Source organism: Staurois parvus, unplaced genomic scaffold (genome assembly GCF_062004578.1).
Source record: "Staurois parvus isolate SC_StPar_1 unplaced genomic scaffold, SC_StPar_1.0 ptg000189l, whole genome shotgun sequence".
In the NCBI taxonomy this organism is placed as follows: domain Eukaryota; kingdom Metazoa; phylum Chordata; class Amphibia; order Anura; family Ranidae; genus Staurois; species Staurois parvus.
This window is the reverse complement of record NW_028317985.1, coordinates 1,226,364-1,236,641: the sequence shown is the minus strand read 5'-3', so window position 1 is coordinate 1,236,641 and position 10,278 is coordinate 1,226,364. Positions and strand designations below refer to the sequence as shown.

Here is a 10,278-nt window from a genome sequence, read left to right as displayed (position 1 = left end):
TTTGTCAGCTATAGTGAGAGAGAAACGGGCCAGGGCACCTCCCCCTCCTGTTGTCTCTACAGCACACTTCCATTCCTTTACTTCCACTTTCTCTCAGACCCCTCCCTCTACCTCCGTCCTTCCAATCAGACCCCTCCCTCAACTTCCGTCCTTGCTTTAGGTAATTTTCCTGTGTTTTATTTCCGCCCTTCCTCTTAGACCCCACCCCTCCCTCTTATCGCTTTTGCTATTAGTCTGTCTCATGCCACCTGTCATTATCCAACCAATGACAGCTCTCTCCGCACTGCGCAGACGTCAATGTCTAATCACCTGTGACCTCTCCTGCCGCTCTCTGATTGGCCGGATCTCTGCCAGTGGAAGAAGACACGGCGGCTTCGGACTGGTCAGCTGGGCGATCCTCCGGTGTTCGGTGACAGGACTCCGTCTGTGCGAGCAGTGAGTGTGTGGCAGCTTTGTGACCCCCCCAGCACCCACCTTTCCTAGTGAGGACCCTCCTGGGGTGATTCTTGTCTTCATCTCTGGGAGGGCCATCACCTCTCACATCGATCGGCTGTGAGCTGACCGTACACTGTGCAATCTGATTGTACAATTCCCTATAGACCCATCACACACCGTGCGATCTCCTTCCATCATCAGCTATGCAGTGGATGGACCTGTCTGGATATAAATCGCTGGGATGGTTTAGGGCCACCAGATTGCCTATGGATTGTGTAGGTTTGGCCTTCTATTATATAGTTGTTGGTAGATCTAAATGAGATTGTACAATCCGATGGTATGATGATCATAAAGCTGGATTGTACAGCCGGCTTTATGATCATCATACAATTGGATTGTACAGCCGGCTTTATGATCATCATACAATCGGATTGTACAGCCGGCTTTATGATCATCATACAATCGAATTGTACAACCGGCTTTATGATCATCATACAATTGGATTGTACAGCCGGCTTTATGATCATCATACAATCGAATTGTTCAACCGGCTTTGTGATCGTCATACAATCGGATTGTACAGCCGGCTTTGTGATCGTCATACAATCGGATTGTACAGCCGGCTTTGTGATCGTCATACAATCGGATTGTACAGCCGGCTTTGTGATCGTCATACAATCGGATTGTACAGCCGGCTTGTGATCGTCATACAATCGGATTGTACAGCCGGCTTTGTGATCGTCATACAATCGGATTGTACAGCCGGCTTTGTGATCGTCATACAATCGGATTGCACAGCCGGCTTTGTGATCGTCATACAATCGGATTGTACAGCCAGCTTTATGATTGTCATACAATCTGATTGCATGATGATCATAAAGCTGGCCGTACAATCCGATTGTATGATGATTATAAAGTTGGCTACACCGGAGTCTCATCTCTGCCGCTGCAAACAGCTGCCTGAGCGCTGCCATGATGGAGACAGAGGTGACCCAGAAGTAGAAAGGAGGGCAGCCTGTACAATCCAATTGTATGCTGATCATAAAGCTGGCTGTACAATCCGATTGTATGCTGATCATAAAGCTGGCTGTACAATCCGATTGTATGCTGATCATAAAGCTGGCTGTACAATCCGATTGTATGCTGATCATATAGCTGGCTGTACAATCTCCTTTTGATCTACCAACTATGTAGTACATGGGCCAGTAGATGGTAGATTGTACAATCAGATTGTATAATTCTGGTCAACGTACAGATTTACAGTCTGTCTGTACAATCAGCTGATTTACCGAACTATGGAATATGAGAACCGACCTGAACTATCCAATCAATCTGTATATAATCAGGCCGGCCCATGTACCACGTACAGTTACGGCCAAAATTATTTGCACCCCGGCATCTCTGTCAGATAATGCACCACTTTGCCCAGAAAATGGTTGCAGTTACAAATGTTTAGACATTCTCATGTTTATTTCATTGTTTGTATTGGTGTGCCACAAAAAAGTGGAGAAACAAAAATCCAAATCTGACACATTCCACGCAAAACCCCAAAAATGGACTGGACAAAATGATTGGCACCCTCTATTTAATATTTGGTAGCCCATCCTTGGAAAAAATAACTGAAATCAGTCGCCTCCTGTAACCATCAATGAGTTTCTTACACCTCTCTACTGGAATTTTGGACCACTCTCTTTTCGCCAACTGCTCCAGGTCTCTCAGATTGGAAGGGTTCCTTTTTCCATCTTCTGGTTGGAGATCTCTCCACAGGTGCTCTATGGGATTGAGATCTGGACTCATTGCTGGTCAGTTTAGTCCTCTCCAGTGCTTTGTCTGAAACCATTTCTGAGGGATTTCTGACGTGTGCTTTGGGTCATTGTCCTGCTGTAAGACCCATAACCTCTGATGAAGACCATATTTTCCGACACTGGGCCCTTCATTGCGCTAAAAATAGGGTGTGGAGCACAATACCCAACATATACTGTAACTATACAAAAAGATAAACGGAAAGAAGCCCTAAGAAAGAAGGTAATGCAGGCCATAGTTGGGTCAAAAATCGGCCGATTTTTCGGCCGAAAATAAAATCGGCCGATTTTCGGATCGTTAGTGGGCGATTTGGTCGGCCGTTTTTCGGTATTTTGGCCGTTTTTTTTTCCGGTAAAGTTGGAAAAAAATCGGCCGATTTTGCCGATCGGCCGATTTTCGCGGCAATTAGTGGGCAAATCGGCCGATTTTTTTACCGATAAAAAATCTGCGCATGAGCAGTGACCTGCAAGAGGAAGAGGATGAAGAAGAGGATGAAGAAGAGGAGGATGAGGATGAGGATGATGAAGAAGAAGAGGATGAAGAAGAGGATGAAGAAGAAGAAGAGGATGAGGATGAAGAAGAAGAGGATGAGGATGATGAGGATGAAGAAGAGGATGAGGATGAAGAAGAGGATGAGGATGAAGAAGAGGATGAGGATGAAGAAGAGGATGAGGATGAAGAAGAGGATGAGGATGAGGATGAAGAAGAGGATGAGGATGAGGAAGAAGAAGAGGATGAGGAAGAAGAAGAGGATGAGGAAGAAGAAGAGGATGAGGAAGAAGAAGAGGATGAGGAAGAAGAGGATGAGGATGAAGAAGAAGAGGATGAGGATGAAGAAGAAGAAGAGGATGAGGATGAAGAAGAAGAAGAAGTAGGATGAAAATAAGAAGAATTCCAGTCCAGCAAAAAGTGTCTCTGCAGAGAGCTCCGCTATTTCTGACAGTTCTCTGACAGTTCCTTGACATTTACAGCGGTTGAAACATTGTATCTATTTGTTTCCGAATAAAAACATCTGTATCCTAAATGGAAACAAATAGATACATTGTTGCAACTTCTATAAATGTCAAGGAACTGTCAGAGAACTGTCAAAGAAATAGCAGAGCTCTCTGCAGGGACACTTTTTGCCGGCTCTAGACGGGTAGAAAATCGGCCGATTTTTATTTTTTTTTTTTACCATTGATGGTAACGTCGGCCACTTGAACAACCGATTTTTCATTTTTTAAAAGAAAAATCTGCAGTTTTTCTCCCCATCTATGGCCTGCATAAGTAACGTGATCCAAGTAGTTTGATGAAGTAACAAATTTTATTACAGAACCCTGAAAAAAATCAACAAAAATTAAAAAGATTTTCCAGTAAAAGAATATACACCTCCACCCATCACCATTAAGTTTGACAATGTTGTCAAATAAAATCACAGAGTCCGGACTGAAAGTGACGTGGGAGTGGTGTCGGGCCTGGGAGACCTGTCTGGCTATCAGCAATATCATGAACCTCCACTCAAAACTGATCATAAAGAGATTAAACAATGTATCAAGTAGGAAGGAGGAATATAAGACCTAATACTGAGGATAGCAGTTCCTTTGCAACATTGTGTAAACCTATCTCACATGAATGCAGAACAGCTGATATAATGTATCCAAACTGTTAAAGTTGAGTTCCAGCCATTTTTATTTTTATTAACCGCTTCCCGTCTACCCTATAACAGAAATACTGCTACAGGGCATGATTTTGCATTTTCGGGTAGGGGGCGTGTGCCCTACCCACGCTGCCATTCGCAGCCGCGGCTGTCAATCACTGGGTCCCAGTGCCGGTGATTACTCGCCGGCGCCTGGTGATTGCTGAGGATCTCCAATTCAGAGGAGAACTGTTTGTAAACAAAACAGTTCTCCTCCCTGTCAGCTGGTGCACAACACAGATACAAAGCAGTGTGCTTACAGTAAAGCACAAATACATGGCCCCCCCAGTAAGTCACACCCAGCACACAGTTAACCCTTTGATTGCCCCAGATGTTAACCCCTTCCTGCCCAGTGCCATTAGTACAGTGTCAGTGTTTTTTTTTTTTCTTTTTTCAGCACTGGGGATTTCAGTGACACCAAGTCAGTCCCCCCCCCCAGTGTCAGAATGCCTTCTGCAGTCCCGCTATAAGTCACTGATCACCACAATTACTAGTAAAAATTAAAAAAAAAAATTCCAGTATATGTACAGATAAGCGGAGCTTCCACTTTTGCGTGGAACTCCGCTTTAATAATGAAGCAAAGAGAGGATTTGAGAAATGCACACTTACCTGTCCCTGTGTCCAGCGATGTTCTCACCTGCGCCATCCCTTCTCTCCTTCTGTCCTTCACGGCGCCGGCATCTCTACTGTGGGCACCAGGCTGTGACAGCTTGCGGCTTCCCAGCCTGGTGCCCACATGCATGAGCCGCGCGTCCTGATTGGTTCGGCAGTCTCCTGGGACCTGTGAAAGTTCCCAGAAGACTGCGGGAGCAAGGAGGGGGATGAACTCCTTGGTCACGTCGCCGTGGCGAACCGAGCCAGAAGTGGGAGCGGCTACATGTCAAAACCAGGTACTCGCTCCGCCCCCCCCCCCCAAAAGGTGCCAAATTTGGCAGTGGGGGGGAGGAGGCAAATAAGCAGAGCTTCCACTTTTGAGTGAAATTCCGCTTTAATAATAAAGCAGAGAGGACTTGAGAAACACACACTTACCTGTCCTGGGGTCCAGCGATAGTCTCACCCGCACAGTCCCTTTTCTTCTCTCCTCCATGGCGCCGGCATCTCTACTCTGGGCACCAAGCTGTGACAGCTTGCAGCTTGGGCTTTACCAAAAAGCTGTCATTTTGTGTTGTCTGTCCCCAGCACATTCTCCCAAAAGGATTTTGGCTTCCTCAGATAAGTTTTGGCAAACTCCAATGTGGCATTTTTATGTTTGTGTCAGCAGTGGGGTCCTCCTGGTTCTCCTACCATAGAGTCCCTCTTCATTCAGATGGCGACGTATAGTGTGATCTGACACAGTTGTACCCTGTGCCTAAAGGTCAGCTTGAATTTGTCTGGAAGTTGATCAAGGTTCTTTATCCACCATTCAAACAATCTTTCGTTGCAATCTTTGAGCAATTTTTCTCTTTCGTCCATGGAGATTAGCTACAGTGCCATGGGCTGTAAACTTCTTGACAGTGTTGCGCACAGTGGACACAGGAACATTAAGATCTCTGGAGATAGACTTGTAACCTTGAGAATGTCCATGCTTTTCCACAATTTGTGTTCTCAAATCCTCAGACATTTCTTTGCTGCTCTTTCTCTTCTCCATGAGGCACACAAAGACACACAACAGAAAGGAGGAGTCAATTTTTCACCATTGTAACTGGTTGATGGTGATTTCTATATTGTCAGCACCTGCTAATTGATACAGGGGAGTTTATTACAAATCACAGGAGCATCACAAACTTGGAATACAATTATTTCTTACAATTTTGAGAAGGTGCCAATAATTTTGTCCAGTCCATTTTGGGGGTTTTCCGTGGATTGTGTCAGATTTGTTTTTTTTGTCTCTCCACTTTTTTGTGTCATACCAATACAAACAAATCCTTTACTCCCATTTCGGCATTCTCTGGACAGGAGAATGCCAAAACATTTGTAATTGCAACCGTTTTCTAGGCGAAGTGGTGCATTACCTGACAGAAATGCAGGGGTGCCAATATGTTTGGCCATGGCTTTAGTTGTTGGCAGATCTAAATGAGATTGTACAGTCAGACTGTATAGCCAGCTTTATGCTCACCGTACAATCTGATTGTACAATCTCCTGTAGTCTTAGCAAAACTATGTACTATGAGGACAAACCTAAACAATCCAACCAATCTGTATGCAGTCCGGTGGGCCCTCGACCTACATACATAGTTGATGGTAGATCTAAGGCTGGCCATAGATGAGTCTGTTTTCTTTGTTCAACCATCGGGTTGAATTGATTCCCCCAACCACACATTTAAGGCAGATGGGGAATTTTCTCACCGAGGATTGTATTCTGCCAGTTAGGAGAATTCTCACCATTAGAATGTGGAGCGATCAACATTCCAGGCTATAGCCTGCAGCTCTGATCGAGCGGGGAGAGTCTGACAGGGCAGTTGTACAGACGTTGATTTCTGTTCCACCACAGTGGCCACACATGGCTGTGTCCCTGCTGAGCCAGCCGAATTTCGATCCATGTACAGCCTAAAGGAGATTGTACAATCAGATTATAATATGTGTGGTGAGCATAAAGCTAGCCATACCTATACAATCTGATTGTACATTCTCTTTTACATCAACTATGTAGTTCAAGGGCCGGTCTAGTTGAAAAATAATTGTACAGATTGTTTTAGATAAGGCACTGGAGACATGGGCCTTCCAGCTGCCCCCTGGGAAAGCTACATCACCAGTGCCTTCCAGGAAGATCTCATATGTATACTGATCTCATGGAAGTCATGGCAACGCATAAACAATAATACATAGCATCAGATCTTGTACAACACATACACGAGATATGATGTCATTGGTGGACTGGTGCCAAAAACATGGAAGAAGATGCCAGCTTCTGATGATATGAGCTGTTGGAAGAGGAGGAATGTAGCAGTAGCATACAGGAACACAAAAATGAGCCAACAATCCATTTATTTGGCTATGCAATTTTAAGGTGGTGGTTTAATATAAGGAGGATGGGGGGGGGCATCCGTTTCAAGAAAAAGTTTTTTTGTCTGTAGTTGCAGTTATTTATTCTCTGTTTTCTCCCTCAGATCATGGATTCCCGATTTAGCCGCGGTAAATCTTCCATACTAGAGCGCTCGCTGGCCAGGCCGAAGACAGAAGTCAGCCTCAGCGCCTTTGCTCTTTTATTTTCCGAGATAGTCCAGTACTGCCAGAACCGAGTATATTCGGTTTCTGAGCTGCAAGCCAAGCTGTCCGAGCTGGGCCAGCAAGTGGGATGCCGGATCCTCGATCCGCTGGTGATGAGGGAGAAGAACGGCAAACGTGAGACCAAAGTGATCAGCGCTCTGCTCTTCATCAAGGTGGTGGCCTGGAAGGCGCTATTCGGGAAAGAAGCGGACAAGCTGGAGCAAGCCAACGACGACGACAAAACCTACTACATTATTGAGAAGGACCCTCTGATCAACTCTTATATATCCGTCCCAAAGGAGAACAGCACTCTGAACTGCGCTTCCTTCACAGCCGGCATCGTGGAGGCTCTGCTGACCTGCAGCGGCTTTCCGGCTAAGGTGACCGCCCACTGGCACAAGGGGACCACTCTCATGATCAAATTCGATGAGTCCGTCATTGCTCGGGACAAATCGCTGGATGGACGCTGAAAATAGGAGTTTTACCTGAAAGGACACGTGCTTAGGATGAGCCTATTAAAGTGTCCCGTTGGGTGTAACCCCTTCCCACCGCCTCCTCCTGGCCCTTTAAGTGGATCTTAATGCTGGGAGGTGGAGGTGGGTATTCTGATCATGTGACCACTGTGATTGACAGTCATAATCTGTTACATAATCAGAAAACTCATGATCACAAGTATGCATTGGGAGCTTTCCAGTACCTGTTAGTTACTGTGCTGGGATCGTGTTCTCAGCACAGTAAAGTACTTACCTAGGGCCCCATATATGCGCCAGGTAGGTGGGAAGTGGTTAAAATCATCCAGATGGAAGGTCCTTGCAATAAAAAAGGTACAATATTCACCCCTCTGGCAGCCTGTGTCTCCTACCTTTCTTCCATTGCAGTATTGTAGCTTCGGTCAGTTTCTTGAGCATTCAACACTACGATCAGTGGCAGATGTCCCCCCGCCATGTGCTATTATTCATCCTCCAACTCCAACATCACTACAGGACACAGCAGTCGTGTAAGGGTCGGAGGATGGAACCACAGACATCTGACACTCCTGGAAGTGTTGAATGCCAAAGGACCTTATGGAGGCTCCAGCTCTGAACAGGGGCAAGGCAGGAGACTCGAGCTGCTGAAGAGGTGAAATAATATATTTTCTATTTCAGGGATCTTCATTTTTTTTTCATTTTTAAACCCACACAGGTCATTCTCCGATGCCTAGGACTGTACTTTTAGGGCCCATTCACACCCTATGCATTGAGCAGCCTAATGCTTAGGCAAGGCAGTTTGCCTTCTGTCCTATTAGCCCAGTTCAGTCCAGTTCAACTGTACTGAAAAGCAGGATGTATTACACTGCATTTGAACCGGCTGTGGTGAACATAAGTAAATAAAATGTTACTTTGTGACTTTTCAGTACAGTTGAAGCAAAGTAAACCTTTCCAGAACGTGGGGAGCCCCACTGCAAGGGAGGAGTTTTCTTTTTTCTGGAGTTCAGCTTTAACCAAAACCCAGAATAAATAATTTTTGGATTCCACAGTGAGACAGTAACAATATAGACTTGTAGGAGGAGCAAGGACTCAACTAGTACTAGTAAAGGGGTATTTATGGCGCATAAAGGGTTATAACCATGGGGCTAAGCCTTTGTATAACACAGCCTTGAAAATCCAATTAAAGTCCAATGTGGAATTCAAGGAAAACACTCCTATGGTCTGCTTCAAATTTTTGGCTGCTATCCAAGAGTAAGAAGTGAATTCATGCAAGCAGAAAAAGGGAAGCGCCATCTAAGTGCAGCAAACCAACAATTTTTATTAGGCTCATAAATTGTCAACTCATATGTTAAAAACTTCAAGTCGCTTATCAGAAGGGTAAACACAGCTGTCGTCCTGAGAAAGCAGCATACATGCTCCTTAACATGTAGCCACGCTCACACACCGCTCTGTGTCCCTGGACTGATGCACGTGCACTCCAAGCTGGACTGCAGTACTCTTCCACCTGCTTGCTTTGGCTGCTACAATATCCATAGAGAGAGACAGCGAGACCTGCATGGTGCACAGCAGGATCCTGGGACCAGGACAACAGAAGTGTTTTTAACCTTTTGATAAGTGAGTTGCAGTTTTTAACATGTGAGTTGCCAATTTATGAGCTTATTAAAAATTATCGGTTTGCTGCACTTAGATGGCGCTTCGATTTTTCAATCAGAACTAGGTAACCTCACATTTTGAGTCTCCAAGAGGTATAAGAAGCTTGTTGGTGCTTAGACAGAAACAGATCTGTTTTGGGTGCAGTCAGCCTTCAATTTGAGCCCTGAACCTTCCTCTGGGTTTTCTTTGTTTGCATCGAAACAGAAGCTTGTCTTTTAACATCGGTGCTCTCTGGTTAATGTGTTTGTTAAGGTTGACTTTGTTACTACAGCTTTTGAGTGCTGTAAATAAAAATCATTAAAACATTCTCTCTTTTTGTATTTCTGCTTCACCCAGTGTTCATTGAATTACCTTTTATCAGAGGGTTGTATACTTTTATCTTGATCTTTGTTCTGTGTAGGGAGTTGAGCCCAGCGTTGGGCTATTATGGGAATCTGTTAGGATAGATTAGATTAATGGGGGTCGCTATTGCCGAACTCTCCTTCTTACAAATGTTCGTTTCCTGGCTGATAATGCTGGTGCTTTGATGCTAGCTGAGCTGATGACCCGGAACAAGCATAGACATAAGGAATTTGGACATTCGTTTACAGCGGCTTGTTCTTTGGTCACAGCCAGGTCACTAGCATTCAGAAAGAGGACAATGACAACCCCCATACTTTTCATGTACTGCAAAGAGGCTGCAGGAGATCAGCAGCATACAGGTGAGAACAAGTATTGCATGAATAAAGGCAAAATGTTCATAATACGCAGTGCATTAGGAAAGAGTTTACATCTGCGGTAAATAAAAGTCTCCGAGGCCCAGCACTAGGGAAAGGAGATTCCCAATGGTAGGGGTACACAGTGCAATAGTCTACATTCTTATGGAGGACAGTGGGGCAGAGAAATTACATTTTTACATTTGAAGTGTGCTTATCCTATAAAAGAATGCCCTGACTCTGGATATTGGTGTCATGTTTGTGTCCAACCATCCAACACTTATACTTTGCTTTCAGGTTCCCACTGAAGCAAATATCCAGTACTTCTGGGTATTGGGGGCAACGCCATGTGACCGAGCGGCCA

General features: G+C 44.9%; 1 protein-coding gene across 1 annotated transcript; it reads left to right on the top strand.

The window, feature by feature from the left end:
- The first annotated feature begins 279 nt into the window (after positions 1–279).
- Positions 280–9,526, top strand: LOC149462000 (trafficking protein particle complex subunit 5-like). Its single transcript, XM_089677609.1, has 2 exons — positions 280–435; positions 7,000–9,526. Exon 2 carries the CDS (start codon positions 7,003–7,005, stop codon positions 7,567–7,569), a length of 567 nt encoding a protein of 188 aa, XP_089533735.1. The 5' UTR covers positions 280–435; positions 7,000–7,002; the 3' UTR covers positions 7,570–9,526.
- The last annotated feature ends 752 nt before the right edge of the window (positions 9,527–10,278 follow it).